Here is a 17,981-nt window from a genome sequence, read left to right as displayed (position 1 = left end):
GTTGGGGGGCGCGGGAAGGATGCGGCCCAAGGGCTGAGATTTCAGAGAGGGAGAAAACCTTTTTCCTCCAATCTGAAGACAAACTTAACAAAAAACTCAAACAACTTTCCTATTGTGAAGGCAGCTTAAGGCAGCAATTAGGATTCTGAGTTCTTTTTCATCTCTCTGCTGTTTTTTTCGTTTTGGCTGTACAACCAGGCTTGCGGGATCTTAGTTCCTTGACCAGGGATTGAACCCAGGTCCAGCAGTGAAAGCGCTGAGTCCTAAATTGGACTGCCAGGGAATTCCCAAGAGCCTGAGTTCTTGAAGCAGCAAATCTGAGTTCATATTCCTGCTCTGTCTCTTAATCTGTCACCTTGGGCAAGTCCCTTCCTTCCTCAGACTGTTTCCCTTGCTTGTAACAAAACAAGAGAAACTGCCACAGCACAGGTTAAGGGTATGGCACCTGGAGCAAGGCCACCTGTTCGAACCTCAGACTGACCACATACTCACTAAGTGACTTAAGCAGTGTATTCAACCTCTCTGTGCCTCTGTTTCCTCCCCTGTAAGCAGGCAACAATAACAGCATCTTCTTCACAGTATCTCTTCACTTCACTTCATGGCAAATAGATGGGGAAACAATGGAAACAGTGACAGACTTTATTTTTTTAGGCTCCAAAATCACTGCAGATGGTGACTGCAGCCATGAAATTAAAACACGTTTGCTCCTTGGAAGAAAAGCTATGACCAACCTAAACAGCATATTAAAAAGCAAAGACATTACTTTGCCAACAAAGGTATGTCTAGTCAAAGCTATGGCTTTTCCAGTAGTCATATACGGATGTGAGAGCTGGACTATAAAGAAAGCTGAGCGCTAAAGAACTGATGCTTTTGAATTGTGGTGCTGGATAAGACTCTTGAGAGTCCCTTGGACAGCAAGGAGATCCAACCAGTCCATCCTAAAAGAAATCAGTCCTGAATATTCATTGGAAGGACTGATGTTGAAGCTGAAGCTCCAATACCTTGGCCATGTGCTGCGAAGAACTGACTCATTTGAAAAGACCCTGATGCTGGGAAAGATTGAAGGAGGGAGAAGAAGAGGGTGACAGAGGATGAGATGGCTGGAGGGCATCACCAACTCAATGGACATGAGTCTGAATAAACTCTGGGAGTTGGTGATGGACAGGGAACCCTGGCGTGCTGCAGTCCTTGGGGTCGCAAAGAGTCAGACATGACTGAGAGACTGAACTGAACTTCACAGCATTGTTATGTAAAGTAAATGAGCTGACATGGACACCCCTCCCTGTGTTGGTAGTTCCTCCTCAGGGTCCCAACTTCTTGGAGCTCAGTCTTTGACCCTTTTGTCTAAGCTCCCTCACTCCTTGGGCTTAAAATGCCACCCATGTGTCACCATTTACAAATGTAAATCTCCAGGTCATTCTCTTTCTCAGAACACCACTCTGTATATCCAACTGCTTAATCAACATCTCTACCAAAACATCCAGTGCTATCTTTTTCTCTTATTTATTTTTTTAATTGGAGGAAAATTGTTTTACGATGCTGTGTTGGTTTCTGCCATTGTTGTACAACAGAATCCAGTACTATTTTAAACCTCTCACATCTGAAAACTGAACTCTTGACCTTCCCAACACTGATCTTCCAGGGTCTTCAATCTCATTTCTGGAAAGTCTGTCCTTCCACAGGCTCAGACTTTTGTCAAGGCCATTCATTAGAAAGTCATGCTGTCTGTGCCTTAAAGTATGAGAAATTGACCACTTCTCACCACCTCCATGGTCCGACACGGCTCCAAGTCACCATCACCTCTGACCTTGGCCAACCAAGGACTTCCTGGTCCCCCTGCTTCCTTTCCGCCCTGCCCCTCAACGTTGCTGATTGTTCACAAAGCACCCTGAGTGGTTTGATCTAACCAATACCACCTCTCTCCTCTGCTCAAAACCCTCCCGCATCTCACTGACCAGGCCGCACAGATGTGGCTCTTTGCCCCCAACAGACTGGCCCCAAAGCTACTCCTCAAAGTGGGGTACACTCCCACACCAGAGCTGTGTTCCTGACATCCCCTCTTCCTGGAAGGCTGGTTCCTTAGTGGCCTCACTCTCACCCTCTTCAAATCTTTGCTCAAAGGTCTAAGTAACTCTTCCAGGCAGCCCAGCAGCCCGGGCCCTTCTTGCCTCCTTCACGTGTACACCACCTTCTAACATCCTGTTTTCTTGTCTATCACCTGTCTTTCTGCCTCTGAAGGTAAGGGCCAGGGAGGACAGGGATTATGGCCCATTCTGTTCATGACTTTATCCCCAGAGCCTAGAACAGGGCCTGAATTAATCATTCTTAGCTCTAATTATATTTCCTTATTTAGCCAATGGTAACTGGCCAATTTCAGCAACTGTACTTTATGCCCAAACCACCAAACAATGTGTAGGAGACCACGCTAACTAAGTAAACAAGCTAAAAGCCTCATGTATGCTGGAAGCTCAACTCTTGAAAGGTATATTAAGAAAAAAATAATACACAAAAACTATACTAGTTTTTATCATAAAATTATGGTGGGCTTCTTTCTGTTTTCTGATTGTCTCTGCTTTTCTACTGTTGCTTTAAAAGTAAAATAAAAATTTAACCTGTTTTTAAAAACAATTGGTAATCAGATTTAAAAGGGCTCAGCCTCACTAAAAATCAAGGAAATGCAAACTAAAGTGACAAGAGACCATTTGTCCCAATCCACTGGTGGTCCTGTGAATAATACAACAGGCATTCTGGAGAGCAATTTGGCAACAGCTATTAAATTTGATTCTATTTCTCAGCATCCACCTAAAGATGCACTTTTACATGTGCAGGAGGAGACATGTTCAGAAGTATTTGCTGATGTATCCTGTATTTCCAGGGGAAATTCTGAAAGTAATCTGCATGTCCAGCAATAGGTGAATGGTTAATCTATGGGACATCCATACTATGGGTTCCTCTGCAGCCATTAAACAGAACACAGCAGATGTACAAGCCTGGAGGAATCACTAGGGCAAACAGCTAGGTGAAAAAGGTGAGCTCTCAAACAACATATCCCTCAGTTATGAGGTAAGATCTGGAGATAATATATTTCTGTAAGTCATTAAAAAGGTGAGGAAGTTAACTCATCATTCTGATGGGAGGTAGAGGTAAGACAGTGGAATAAGGCAGTAGCTAATTAGCCTTTGAATTTTTAAGTACCATGAGAATATATGCATACAGTAATTGTGTAATTAAAAATAAATTATCTTTTTAAATAAGGAGAAAGATAAAATGACTCCCCATATTCAACCACCCCACAGTTCCCCTTAAACTCACTTCTTCTGTTAAGCCTTTTGTGGGTGGTCCACCATTGAGCGTTTCCTCCTTTGAGCAAACATGGCAGGGAAGAAGGATTCAAAGGGCAGGAGGAAATGAGGGAATGGGAAAGAAGAGGGATGAGGAACAGCACAGGAAAAGCAGAATGCAAGGAAAAATGTGAAGAGAAAGAAGGAAAATACTGTGAGAAAGCAACTTCATCCCAATCTGAATACTCTTCTCCACCTCTCTGTAAGGTCTCTTCCAAGGGCCTGACAGCATCAAAAAGAATGACAGGAAGTTATCTTCACCCTCACTGACTCTTCATTTGACTTGTTAACAAGAATTTTTTGGGAAAACTGCTTTCTCATCAGACGTATCCATTCTTTACAATGTCCGTACATTCTATCCTTCGGAAAGAGTAGAGCTCCAGGCCATTCACCATGGAGGGGCGGGGAAGGGAGCCAGACAAGTCCACCTGTGGCTGTGGTCATCAACCTGAAAAGGATGTCAGAGTCCCATGGGAGCTGATGAGAATATAAGTGCCCGAACCCATCCCCATTCCACTCAACTCTGGGGTGGGACCTGCCCAAGCTCCCAAGCAATTCCAATGAACAGTCAGAGTTGTGAACACTGCTTTAAAGCTTGCTGATGGTCGATAAAACCATCGAGTGACATCAGAGGTGCCAAACTTCCCTAATTACAACATCCCAGTCTCTTCCACAAAAGGTTACTGGTCAATGAGACTTGGAGTCCCAATTCTCATTCCACAGGAAAAAAAAGTATACTAACCTCCTGGCAGCCTGCTAGTCACAGTCTGTACCCAGCAGGGAACCAAAAGTAGGTGCGGAAGGGGTGGATCCTGGGGCCCAGCTCAGCCACCACCGAGCAGTGGGGTATGGCTATGTCCCATCTCTGCATCTCAGTTTTTATCTTCTGCAGAATAGAGCCATCTCCTCCCTCCCTCCCAAGGACAGAGTGAGGACAACTTTCAGGATGTGCCTTTGTGGCCTTGGAATCCACTGGAAGGGAGGCACTCTTAAAATGTGTGGGGTAACATACATTCTCTGGGTTACTCATCTAGGATAAAAAGGAACCTCTCTCTCTTCTTCTCTCCCTCCCATTCATCCATCCATTCATTCATTTTCCTTTCTAGTTGTGGGTGGGGGAGGGGCAGGGAGAACACACTATACAAGCATCCAGAGGTATTTTCTTCCTGAGAGTCAGCTGTCATCTCTCAGGTCCTAAAAAATGGCCTCAACCACTGAAAAGCAACATTCTCCTCCACTCCCTCAAGTCTTCTCAAGGTTTCCAAGATTCTTAACAATTTTCTCTCCCAGAAACATCAAAACACCACTGCAGACAGGCAGCCTGGGACATTCTCTGAGGTTTTTTGTTTTTGTCTTTGGCTTCTCTTCAAAACACTCATCAGGTTAAATAAAAACAAGCAAAAGTGCTTTAGCAGAAAGATTTCCCATTAAGTGGTGTCAATAAAGAGACTATTTTTTTCAAACAGTGGTCATACAGACACTTCTAACCCTGGTCTTGCTTGGAGTTGCCACAGCTGCCCCCTCTCCTGGAGTCTGGACTCCAGCTGTTTGGGGTTGGGGGGGAGTAGTTGGTGGGAGCAGGATTGGAATGCACCCCCTCCCCCGCCCCCCGCCTTGGCCAGCAGCACACAGGCAGGTCCCAGGATCCTGCCAGGTGTTTGCATTCTTCCAGGAAACCTCAGGGAATGCAGGCGGTTTAAGGAATGCATCTAGATGGTGGAAGTGTTTTCCACACTCTGCCTCACATCTAACATCTGTTTAACAGCTGCTCCAGATGTGGATATCCGGGCATGGCTAGGCCCAACCTATCCCAGGAGTAGGAGCTGGGAATGCAGGGCCCAGATTGAGGCTCTGTGTCCTGAGAGCTCAGCTGGTCCCACAGAGAGGGAAGAGGCACTTGAAGGCCCCTCCTTTCAAATTCTCCCCAGTGGGAACGGAGATTCTACCACTCGCAAAGCGCTGCCCTAGGGTGAAGCTTCACAGCTTCCTGAGACCCTTCTCTTGGAAGAGCCCATTTCACCTTGAGAAAACTTTGGGGGATGCTCTGCTGGAGGCCACCAGAGTCCCCCTGCACCTGCCAGACCAGCCCCATGCCTCTCCGGGGGGCTGGAGCCAAGGCCAGGCCCTCTTATCTACTTAAGACCTTGATCCAGCAACCAGCCCCTCTGCCCTGGACCACTCCCATCAACACACAGCATGTCGGGAATGCTCCGGTTTTGCTCTCACGTCCCCCAGAACCAAACACCTTCCCGCTTTACAGCAAAACTCCTGGGACACAGGACCTGCACCTCTCATGTTCAATTCATCTCCTTGACCTTTGCCCCCACCAGTGGACATTCATCCCTCCAACTGGGGTCACCAGCTACCCTGGTGGCTCCATAGGGTTATTATCAGTCTTCCTCCCGCATGGCCTGCAGCAGCGGTCAGCCCGCCCCACACACCCTTGAAACCCATCCTCCCGGGGGCTTTCAGCACCCAATTCTCACCTAGATTCCCTCCTGTCTCATTGCCAAGCCCTCCTGGTTTCTTTTGCTGGGTTCCCCTGACATCTCTGCTTTATAAATGCAGCATACCTCAAGGCTCAGCCCTGCACATCTACCCTACCCCTCTTCCTCACTCAAGCATCTCTTCTGCACTCCCTCTCTCTCTGCTCCAGCCACACCCGATTCTCTGCTGAACAACTCTGCCAGCTCAAGCCGTTGCACATGGCATCCTTTGTGTCTGGACAGCCTCTCCACCAGACATCTGCATGCTTATGCCTCCACCTCCTTTGATGACATCTTGCTGACATCCCATTTACAACTGCAAACACCTCCTGACCCTCATCACTCCTCACACTCCATTTTCTTGATTTATTTTTCCCTACAGCAGTTGCCATCCACCACTGGAATAAGGGCCACAAGGGGTGAGCTTTTCCTCTCTTTTGCTCACTCCCAGGTACACAATCCTAGGACAGTGCCAGGTGCAGAGCAGGTGTTCACTACACACTTGCAGTGTGAATACTGAACAGATTATAGGCTCCCTACTACCTGTGATCTTAGAACTTCAAGGACATCCAGGAAAGCATCACATATATTTCCATTTCTCTCTCAGGGCTGATCTTCTCTTCCCTACCCTCCAATGGGGATAAGGCATGCACCACCATGGCTTTGAAACAGGAGGGAAGGGGCCAGGGCACAACCTTGAGAAGAATGACATAGTCGTGAAAGTGAAAGTCACTCAGTCGTGTCTGACTCTTTGCAACCCCATGGACTAGAAAATCCATGGAATTCTCCAGGCCAGAATACTGAAGTGGGTAGCCTTTCCCCTCTCCTGGGGTTCTTCCCAACCCAGGGATCAAACCCAGGTCTCCCGCATTGCGGGCGGATTCTTTACCAGCTGAGCCACAAGGGAAGCCCAAGAATACTGGAGTGGGTAGCCTATCCCTTCTCCAGCGGATCTTCCCAACCCAGGAATCAAACAGGGGTCTCCTACATTGCAGGTGGGTTCTTTACCAGCTGAGCTATCAGGGAAGGCCCATAGTCCACATATCAGGGAAGCCATAGTCATAGGACATGACAAAAACTGATCAGAACTACCTAGATCCAAGATGGCAGAAGATTCAACTTCCAGTAGACCTTGAGCCTCATTATATCCTCATTGTAATATATTAGCTAAATGACATACCAGCACCATGAGAGTTCACAGCTAACCATAAAAGGCTAAATAGTGGGCAGTGGCCCAATGCCTGGAAATCCTTGCCCTTCCTCCCACCCTCAAGAGTTGGAATCCTCCCACTCATTAGCCTATGAAATTACCCAGCCCACAAAAACTAACCAAGCCATATTTCAGGGCCTCTGGTCCTCTAAGATGGCCTACACTCTGTGGAGTATGTTTCACTCTAAATAAACCCACTTTTTACGTGTCACTTTGACTCTCAGTGGATTCTTTCTGTGATAAGACATCAAGAACCTAAGCTTCACTTAGTCTTGACAAGCATGTGATCTCAATTAAGAGCATGGGTTCAAGTCCCAAACTGAGCTGCACGGTTTTGGTTTCAGAATTTCCCAGGCCACTCCTGGTCCTGAGTTCCAGGAAAGCCACAAGTTCATTCTGGCCTTCAGAAAGCTGGAGGGTCTGGATCTGCTGCCTACCCAGATGGCGAGTCAGACAGTTGCACTTGGCTTTCTTCCAAACCAGGGGCCCCATGTGGCTCCTCTCTACTTGTGAGAGGAGCCTTGGGCTTGAGGGTGGACAAGTATAAGAGATGTATGCTGGGCCTCAGACCCTGAGCAGAAGAGACCCTCCTGAACCTCCAGATACAGACAACACCCTGCTCCTCCAGAGTTTTTGAGCCTCTTATCTCCTCTGAACTTTCAACATTCCTGAGACGGCAGGATCATCCCCATTCACCAGTAGGAAAGCCAAGACTCAGAGAAGTTGAGGGGTCTGCTTGCCTGAGGTCACACAGGCAGCTAGAAGCAATCTGGAACCAACTCTTGAACAATGAGCTACTGAGGATTTATCATGTTCAGCAGAGATGCACTTGACATGGTCACTTCCCTTAATGGTTCACATTCTACTCTGGAGAACTAGAAACTTCCAAATCTCGACCCACAGGTCTTTCAGCAGAGTTCACCTTCCACCAGGGCTGCCACAGACTGGCCAGAAGCAGGGAAGCTCAAGAGCTTCAGACCCGAGATTCTGGTCTGAAGGCTTCATGTGCGTCACGAGGCCTGGCACACAGAGCCCTGGGTGAGGGCTGAGAGACTCAATCCTTTGGCTGCCAACCACTGCCTGTATTTGACATCAGAGGACATATTCAGAAGTGATAGACTTTTGATGGTGTGCCTTTGGATGAGCTTCAATCATCAGATGTTTGCTAGAACATGAGCTTGTGGCGGTCAGGGAGCAGGGCCTTGCACACAGCAGGTGCTCAATAAATGAGGGTTCCAAGAATTGTGAGTCTGCTGGGCCTGAGCTGCCCAGTGGGGTCGGAGTGGGTAGAGGTGGGTCAGAGGGGCCAGGAGTGCACAGTCAGGGGCTTCCTCCCTGGATCCCACATTCTGGCAGAGGGGGCCATCCCCACCTTGGCAATCTAGGGATGCACGACGCTGCCTGGAGCGAGGGCCCCTTAGCACCCATCTGAGCTTGCCGAGCCCAGTGCCCTCCCGGGCGGTGTTACCTGGGAGACGTGGGACTGCGTCTTCTCGCTCTCGCCATCACCCTCCGTCTTGTCGGCCAGCAGTCCCTGCACCTGGTACTCCAGCACATAGCTGTCAATGAAGCGCTCAAGCTCCTCGATCTCCTGGGAGCGGCTGCTCCCAGCCTCGGAGGAGGCGGACGCTGCTGAAGAGTTCTCCATCCCTCCCGCTCAGGGGCCTGGGCTGCGGGAGGCAGAGGACAGATGGGCTCCGTGAGATGATGCTGCTGGAGGCAGAGATGGGGACCTCACCTGAGAAGCCCTCCCCCTCCCGGAGGCACTCCCTCATCCATCCTGCCCTCTCCCAAGCCCTCGAGCAGTCAGTGGGGCGCCGGCTGGCCTTTAGCGAGTGGAGAGGAAGCTGTGATTCCTCCCAGGGGGTGGAGAAGGAGACTCAGGCCCAGGGAAGGGCCGGTATTGCGCCTAATTGTCCAGCATCGTAACTGGGGCCATGCTGGGTGTCAGTTCACACCTAGACCACTCAGAAGAAAGTGGAAAATGGGACCCAGCCTACCACCCCAGCCCCATTTTCCAACAGGGAGGTAACAAAATCTATCATAAAGCAGAATAAGACCGACCACAGGCGTCTATGTCTCTGACTTCAGCATTGAGGCACACAAATGCTTTAAAGGGCCTGGGCCTCCAAGGAATACCTCCTTCCAAAGACACACGTTCCAGACGATCCCTACATTTGGTGAAGACGGTAGGCGATAATGTGATTCTGCAGCCCGGTTAATGGTGTGTCCAGTAGGACACACACGCTATATTCAGTCTCTAAGGACATGACTGGCTTTTAATGATACAGTGTGTAAGGCCCAGCGGGTTGTCTGGGAGGGTATGGTTCAGTTATGGATACTGCCTGGTCACCCTCCATAGGAGCATGACACCCTCATTAACAGCTCAGGCCCTCTCCCTGAGAAGCTTGACATAAAGTTTGACCAGTGTTCCATGGATACGATTAAAGTCCACCAATAAAACTGCTGTCCCTAGGAGGAATTCCCTGGCAGTACAGGGGTTAGGATTCTGCACTTCTACTGCATAGGACATGAGTTCCATCCCTAGTCAGGGAACTAAGATCCTGTATACCCTGAGGCATTGCTTAAAAAAAGAAAGCTGTCAGTCTCCAACAGGATTGGTTAACCTAGCAGCTGCAGGGGCCCAGGCCTTCAGGGACACCTCCACTGTCCACTCTTGCCCTCAAAGCTCCCCGCAGCCCACCTGGAAGTTGAGAGAGCTAGAACCACTCTTACCACTAGGTCCCTTCCCACCAGGGACACCCGCCACCCCTGCTCCCGACAGGAAGGGGCTTTAAAGCCGGTCTGGCGCCCCTCCACTGTCTGAAAATCAGGGCTTTCCAGGGGGAGTCCGCTGAGCAGAAAAAGCAGAGACAGCACGTGGCTTCACCATCAGAACTTGAACAAGAGTCTTCTACCAAATCACCACCCTTAGATACACAAAGACCCAAGTAACTATGCACGAGGCTCTGAGACCACAAAGGGCTTTCGGCGCCTCGAACGTGTTGTGGATAATAAAGACAACTTCCTAGTATGTTTAAAAGAACATTTGAATTTCAAAATCTTGGATTACTGAGAGCGTTTTTAGGACACAGTTATTCACCAACACTTAAGACTTCGTTGAGTTTTTAATCGTAATGAATCCAAAACAGGACAAGCAGCGGCCCGAGGGGTTCCAGAAGTGCTGCAAGACCATGAAGGCTGACTCCCCCAAACCCTCCCCAGGCTCCCCGGAGGCTTTGTTGACCATGGGGAAGGAAGAACTGCCCCAGCAGGCCCACATTCTCCAGCTGACTTCCTGCTTCAGGTTTTGGCTTTTGGCTGCTGCACGAGACCCAGGCTCCCTTGGACCCCAGACCAGCTACAGGGGGTACGTGCTGGGCTTCAGCGCAGTGACCTGGCTCGTGGGTGTGTCCACCTGCCCCAGAGGGAGAAGCCTGTGGTTTCAGGCTTGGGTGCTCTCTGCAGAGTGAGGGAACCCAGGGGTGGAGGCCTAGGTGGCGGTGAGTGTGCAGGCATTTTGCTCAGATTGAAATAAGTGTGCCTGATGGTGCAAGGGCCACTTCCTCCACCTGCCATTCAAGGCCCAGAGTGGTCTTACATCCTTCCTACCACCAAACCCACCGCTCAGACAGCTGCCTCCCGCCCCCTGGCCACTCTGCTTTTTGTCCTGGATGCAAGTCAAGTGTGGCAGGCTTCAGAACTTAAGAGGGCCCTGAGCGTACACTTTCTCCCAGTTACTCAATCAAACATTAACCTAGGAACTCCTGGGAGAGGATTCTGTAAATGTAATTAAACTCCAAGTCAGCAGATCTGAAGAGAGACAGAGTATTCAGCAGGGCCTGACCCAATCACATGAGCCCCTTATATCCAAGGCTGGAGGGAGAGACAGAGTTGCCTGCCTGAAGGAGAAGGAATGTGCGCAAGGATCGTGGGCAGCCTCTAGAGGCTGAGAGCCATCCCTGGTCGATGACTGATCAGGAAAAGTGCTTCTGGCCTGCAACAGCAAGAAGTAAATTCAACAAGCCCTGAACTTAGGGGCAGGTTTCGTCTCCCAGAGCCTCCAGACAGAACCCAGCCTGACCGACACCCTGATTTCAGCTTCCTGCTATACCGAGAGGGGCTTCTTACTTCCAGCCCTGTGAAATGATAAACAGGCATCATTCCAAGCCATTAAGTTTGTGGCAATAAACCACTAACATGGGACACTCTTTCTGCCTCTGTGCTTTTGCTCATACTGTATCCCTCACCCAAAGTCACTTTCCCCTTCCTTCCACCTGCCCAGTCTCGGGGTCCTTATACTCACGAGGGGCTAGAACCTTAGAGGCCAGTGCCAACTAGCCCAACCCCCAACTTTAACAGCAGCAAGTGGGCAAAGGATTCACCCAGTCTCAGCCTAGGGGCATGAATACAACAACCCTATTAATAACAGGAGCTGCTAATGTACCTGCACAAGTAGCCTGGGCCAGCATCCTCCTCAGCACTCCATAGACCTTCATCCACTTACTCCTCACTGTAACTCTATCCAATTGATACAAAAAGAGAAAACTAGGATTCAGGGAGGTTAAGTAACTTGCCCAAGAACACACAGCAGAGCCACGGGTCCACCTACACCTCACTCCCTCTTTTTTTTTTAATGGAATCTAATTGCTTTACAACATTGTGTTAGTTTCTACTATACAACAAAGTCAATCAGGTATGCGTGCGTGCTAAGTCATGTCCAACTCTGCATGACCCCATGGACTAGTGTAGCCCACCAGACTCCTCTGTCCATGGGATTGTCCAGGCAAGAATACTGGAGTGGGATGCCATGCTCTTTTCCTGGGGATCTTCCTCACCCAGGGATCAAACCTGTGTGTCTTACATCTCCTGTATTGGCAAGGGGGAGTCCTTTACCGCTAGCGCCACCTGGGAAGCCCCAAATCAGGTATATGTATACTATCCCTGCCCTTTTGGACCTCCCTTTCACCCCCACCCTCGCCCCCACCATCCCAGCCATCTAGAGCATGGAGCTGAGCTTCCTGGGCTTTATCATCCCACCTCCTGGCAGCCTGCTCAGGCCCTCAGGAAATCTCCCACGCCTTTTACCACCGCCCTTGCAAAGCCCAGTGAATTCTTCAGCGCTGTGTGTGTGTGTGTCCTAACCTCCACTGGGCTGCAGGCTCGAGAGGGCCGGGCCCCGTGCCTCGCTCACACAGGGCTCTGGGCAGGCGGCCGGCCTCGGCAGGATAGGGTGATAAGGTCGGTGCCCAGAGAAGGCTGAAAAGGAGCCGCCTGCAGAAAAGGCCAGTGTCTGAGGCCGCGCCCATGATTCCTCGAAGAACTTCAGATCTTATCACGGGCTTCTGGCTCCCGACTCAGGTGCGGGCAGAGGGCCGGGCTCTGTAGGAACTAGACAGGAATGTTTCCAGGAGGACCAAGTGCCCAGCCCGGCCTACACAGCCGGCTCCGCCCACAGGCCGGCTCCGCCCACATGGCCGGCTCCGCCCTGCCCTGCTGGGGCTCCGAGGCTCTCACGGGCCTGTGACGGGGGCCACACCATCGTCTCCTGCGCAGCCTGACGGCACGTCCCCTCAGCCGCCCAGGGCTCCTCGGACACGGGGCACCTCGGAGCGGGAGGAGCTGACAGCCGCCGCGGCAGCCCTGGAAGGGGACAAATCCTCCCTCTCGGCCTCTCAGATAAAGCTGAGGCGCCTTCTCCGTGGTCCCACAGGGAGACCCAGGGCACGGAGCCCAGCGGCCCACAGTGGTGACCGGACAGTCCGTGACGCCCCTTTGCCGACCCCCTCCTTCTGTGTCTCTCCCCACAGAGAGACCTGTTCCTGGGGTATCACTTGGGTTGGGCTCATTTGTCTGTTCTACAATGAGCCCCAACCAGGGTGCAAGTCCCTCCTTCAGAAGAAAGCCCCGAGCTTTCTCTCTTTACCGGAGGAGAGGGAGGCAGGAGAGAAGCGATTTGCGCCTGCCTCATCCATCTCCTAGGCCATCAGCCAGGCACTCACTCCCCCACTTTCAATAGAGGTAAAGCACATATAACTCAAAATGTACCACTGTAGCCATTTTCAAGTGTACAATTCAGTGGCATTAAGTACATTCATCAAGCTATGGTTCTTCCAATAGTCATGTACGGATGTGAGAGTTGGACTATAAAGAAAGCTGGGCGCCGAAAGATTGATGCTTTTGAACTCTGGTGTTGGAGAATGCTCTTGAGAGTCCCTTGAACTGCAAGGAGATCCAACCAGTCCATCCTAAACGAGATCAGTCCTGGGTGTTCATTGGAAGGACTGATGCTGAAGCTCAAACTCCAATACTTTGGCCACCTGATGCGTAGAACTGACTCACTGGAAAAGACCCTGATGCTGGGAAAGATTGAAGGCGGGAGGAGGGGACGACAGAGGATGATGGTTGGATGGCATCAGCAACTCGATGGACATGAGTTTGGGCAAGCTCCGGGAGTTGGTGATGGACAGGGAGGCCTGGCATGCTGTAGTCCATGGGGTCGCAAAGAGTCGGACACGACTGAGCGACTGAACTGAACTGAAGTACATTCACAGTATTACATAAGCACCACCACTATCTGTTTCCAAAGACTGTCATCATCCCGACAGAAACGTGGTGCCCATTAAACAGCCCTCCATCCCCTGTCGCAGCCTCTGGCGACTGCCCTACTTTCTCTCTGAACTTGACTCCTCTGCATATCTCATTTAGGTGGCATCATACAACATCTGTCTTTTTGTGACTGGCTTATTTCACTTCTAATGTTTTCAAGATTCATTCACATTGTAGCATGTGTCAGAATTTCACACCTTTTTGTGGATGAATAATAATACACTGTGTTACAATAACAGATTTATGTATGGACCACATTTTGTTTATCATCAATGGACACTCAGGCTGTTCTCACCTTTGGCTAATTGTGATTAATGCTGCTACATATATGGGTGTACAAGTATCTATTTGAGTTCCTGTTTGCAATTCTCTGGTAACTCAGACAGTAAAGAGTCTACCTGCAATACGGGAGACCTGGGTTCGATCCCTGGGTCGGGAAGATCCCCTGGAGGAGGAAATGACAACTAACTCTAGTATTCTTGCCTGGAAAATCCCATGGACAGAGGAGCCTGGCAGGCTACATACAGTCCATGGGGTCACAAAGAGTCAGACACGACTGAACGACATCACTTGCTTTCTTCTTTCTTTTGCAATTCTCTGGAGTAAAAGCCTAGAAGGACCGCTGTACTTTTAACGTAAAAACAGTGAGGAGGCACGGAGTGAACTCCAGGCTGGAGGAGACCAGGGAAATAAAGAGATACTTCTCTCCAGGACTTGTTCTGCTCCCTTCCTGCTGGTGCTCTGGGGTCTCCTCCTGGCTCCGCTTTTCACTCACAGCATGATCAGGATATGCGCTCAGTCGCTTCAGTCGTGTCCAACTCTGCGACCCCATGGACTGCAGCCCACCAGGCTCTTCTGTCCATGAGGTTCTCCAGGCAAGAATACTGGAGTGGGCTACCATGCCCTCCTCCAGGGGGTCTTCCCGACCCAGGGATCAAACCTGTGTCTGGCAGGTGGGTTCTTCACCACTAACGTCACCTGGGAAGCATAGAGCAGGATGGGAAATCCCCAGACAGTTGGGCTGCTGAGTAAGCTGAGAGCCAGCAAGAAGAGCTTATGTTTTAATGATCAGTGAAAAGTGGAAAGGGGGCTGGGCCCAGAGGAAGGAGAAAGAGAGGCAAGGCTGAACAAGGAGAAAAAACACCTCCCCCAGCTGCAGCCATCCAAGATGTGGTCTGTGGGGCTGAGGCCAGATCTCAGGAACACACCCTGCAGCCTTCCAGGCCCCCCTCCTTGCCCGGCCGTGCCCCCAGCCCCTGCCAGGTGATGGATGCCCAGGAACAAAAAGGCAGGCAGCAGGCATGGGGAAAATGCTGAGGCCGCACTTGGCTGTAACGGGCAGGCAGCCCCGGAGCCTGCAGGCAGGAGGCGGGGCCTGGGTGGGCACAGAGGGGCTGAGGCCGCGGGGCGCTGTGGTTCCTTGGGAAACCAGTGTCAGCAAAGGCACTTCTGCTGACACTGCTCCGGCTGAAGTCAGGAATCTTGCTCCCCCGACCCTCTGGGCCTGCCCGCCTCTCAACCTTCACCGGGGCTCATGGAGCTACATCAAGGACGAGGGCTCTAGAGGAGAAGGCAGGGCCCAGAGAGGAGAAGCTGGAACCATCCCAGCCCTCTCAGCATCCTTTCCCACCGGCCCTGTGACAAATGGCATTAGCAGCTGTAAATGTAGCCAATCCCTTTAAGAACAGCCAAGCATTAGAGGAATTACCTCCTCTCCAACCCCCAGGACCAGTTCAGTGACCTGCCAACCAGATGAGAGTCTCTGCTTTGCAGCCTGCCAGCTCTTCTCTGGGGGCACCCAACAATTCCAGGCCCTGAAAAGGGGAGCCCTGCACCCCTCACCCTCCAGTGGACCCTTTCGCCACAGGTCCTCAGCACACACCTTGGCCAGGACTTCCTCAGAGAGGAAGCCCAGGGCTCATTTTCCGGCTTTCGGCTCCACAAAGGGTCTGGCCTCCTGGCCCGCAGGCCCCACTACAGGGAGTGGGCTCCTGAGCTCAGTGACCCCGGGGACTCACAGGTCTGTCCCCCCGAACCCAGCAGGACAGCAACTCTGCAGATGGATGACAGGCCCCTCTGAGCTGTGGTGAGTGGCAGGGCCCAGCCAGTCAGCACTGCTCCCTCACTGTTGAATGAATCGCATCTACCCACCACTTCTCCAGCACCCCTTTCCTGAGCCATGGGGCCTCAGTCCCCCACCTGGACCCCCTCCAGCAGGCGCTCCTGATGACCCTGCTCCACACCAAGGCCTGCCCTTCTCCCTTCCCGCCTCCACACACAGCTGACAACTGCCACCTACACGCAGAGCCTGCAGCCCCCAGAGCAGGGCCAGGCCGGGCTGCCCCGCCCGGAGTGTGGGAGGAGAGAGGCCAGCTGCCAGGGGAGGAGGGCGCCAGAGCCCTCCCCGAGGAAGCCACGGGCACCCCCTTCACCACGTCCTGCTACCAAGCCACCCCTCCGAGACCAGCCCACGCCCCAGCTCCTGCACAGACACGACTCAGGAAGAAGGCCTTCCCTTCCCCTCAACCTGCAGTCCTCACGCTCAGCCACCGGTGCCAGTGCTGGCCCGGGACTCTGGGCCTGCTGGTGTTCACCACAGAAAAGCAGGGGGCTTCGGAAGAGGCCTCTGTGTACACGGGCCTCAGACCCTCAACCACCGGAAGTGGAGAAGTTCAGAAATACTAGGAGCTGGAGGCTACCCCAGATATCAGCACTGTTTACCATTGCAGAAGTGAGGACACCTGGTGTCCTCCACATGTCTGATATCAGTGTAACCCTCTGTCACTCAAACATCAGACAGGGCTTAGCTGGGGCGCTGTTTTTCTAACTACAAGTCTCCATGGCTTCTGTGGACTGCAAAATAAACTGAGTGTAAGACAAAATCCAGGAGACACAGGTTCGATCCCTGGGTGGGGAGGATCCCCTGCGGGAGGGCATGGCAACCCACTCCAGTATTCTTGCCTGGACAATCCCATGGACAGGACAGAGGAGCCTGGTGAGCTACAGTCCATGGGGGCACAAACAGTCAGACACGGCTAAGCACACACAAGACAAAATCATGATCTCAGCATTAAAATGGTAGAACGAAGTTGAAAATTCCAGTGAGTAACACACATTAAAAGTGGAACTATTGTTTCATGGAAATTTTGTCTCATCTAAATATATCACGGAAATACATTTTTATTTCTGTGATGTGTGGTCAAAACAGTTTATGAAAAACGGCCCAGAGCAGCACTTCCCAAACTTGCACATGTGCAGTGATCACTGGTGATCTTGTTAAAATGCAGATTTGGATTCGGTGGACCCCAGGTGGGGCCCGAGAGGCTGCATGTTTCACAAGCTCCCAGTTGGTGATGCTGCTGCTGGTCAGAGGACCACGCTTTGAATAGCCAAGATCTAGAAAAACCGGTCACATCCTCTCTATCCACTATTCAGCTATTCCATCCTGGCTGGAAGATGGGTAGATTCTCCATCCTGACTCTCTGGCCTGCTGGCCGGCTCTCAGGGTAAGGGGCAGTTTCTCTCGTGGCCAACTCAGGGCAGGACCTCAACAGGCTGAATGAATGTTTATCCGTGGGCCCTGGGACCGCCTACTTCCACCCTGGGCTCTCAGCATCAGGACCACATAACAGCGCTCACTTAGAGTCAGACAGGGCCAGACATACCCAGCCGCTCTCACCAAGTTGGAGGGACTCCTGAAATCTAAGCCACGTGACCTCAACAGATCTTAAAGAATTCAGCGGTCCAGCCGCTGCTCTATCCCTGGATGCTCCTGCTGCCCAGACGAGGACACTGGAGCCCAGAGAAGCAGAGGACCTGCTCGGAGACATTCAGATGCCTAATGGATAGAGCCTGGCCTGTAATGCAGGTCCCCAAGCCCCTGAGAGTCTCCCATCCCCAGAAAGCCTCTCCTGAGCTGAGTCACTTCTCCCTTCCCCCAGTGACTGCCAACGTCTTTGGACCCCAAGTGCAGTTCTGGGTCACAGTCATTAACATCAGTCGTGTCTGACTCTTTGCAACCCCATGGACTGTAGCCTACCAGGCTCCTCCATCCATGGGATTTTCCAGGCAAGAATACTGGAGTGGGTTGCCATTTCCTTCTGCATAACATCAGCCAGTTACTCCTAAATAACAGACGACCCCCAAGTCATTGCATCATTTTCACACCCTCACTCCACACAGAGCCCTGGGCCAAGCTCTGTGGATTTTCAGAGCTTCCATGGAGAGAACAAGGGACCTGGGCCTCACTGCTCTCTCCCCAGAGCAGCCTCCGGATAACTGAGAAACTGAACTCGTTTTGCCAGTGAGGGGACAGATCACCATGAGCCTGGAAGG

General features: G+C 51.4%; 1 protein-coding gene across 6 annotated transcripts in view; it reads right to left on the bottom strand.

Moving 5' to 3' along the window:
• The window catches only part of CTIF (cap binding complex dependent translation initiation factor), a 314,234-nt gene that overhangs the window by 230,458 nt on the left and 65,795 nt on the right, over positions 1-17,981 (bottom strand). For 5 of the 6 annotated variants that reach the window (XR_006264915.1, XM_043444062.1, XM_043444066.1 and 2 more), the window contains exon 2: positions 8,506-8,707. Coding sequence is in view for 5 of the 6 variants with exons in the window: in XM_043444062.1 (XP_043299997.1) it covers positions 8,506-8,685 (180 nt within the window). In the remaining variant the exon portion in view is untranslated. Of the gene's footprint in view, positions 1-8,505; positions 8,708-11,484; positions 11,541-17,981 lie in introns of those variants that run through there. The other variant, XM_043444064.1, reaches the window with a different exon arrangement.

Source organism: Cervus canadensis, chromosome 23 (genome assembly GCF_019320065.1).
Source record: "Cervus canadensis isolate Bull #8, Minnesota chromosome 23, ASM1932006v1, whole genome shotgun sequence".
NCBI lineage: Eukaryota > Metazoa > Chordata > Mammalia > Artiodactyla > Cervidae > Cervus > Cervus canadensis.
Note: the sequence above shows the minus strand (reverse complement) of the source record. Positions and strands in the feature narration are given on the sequence as shown.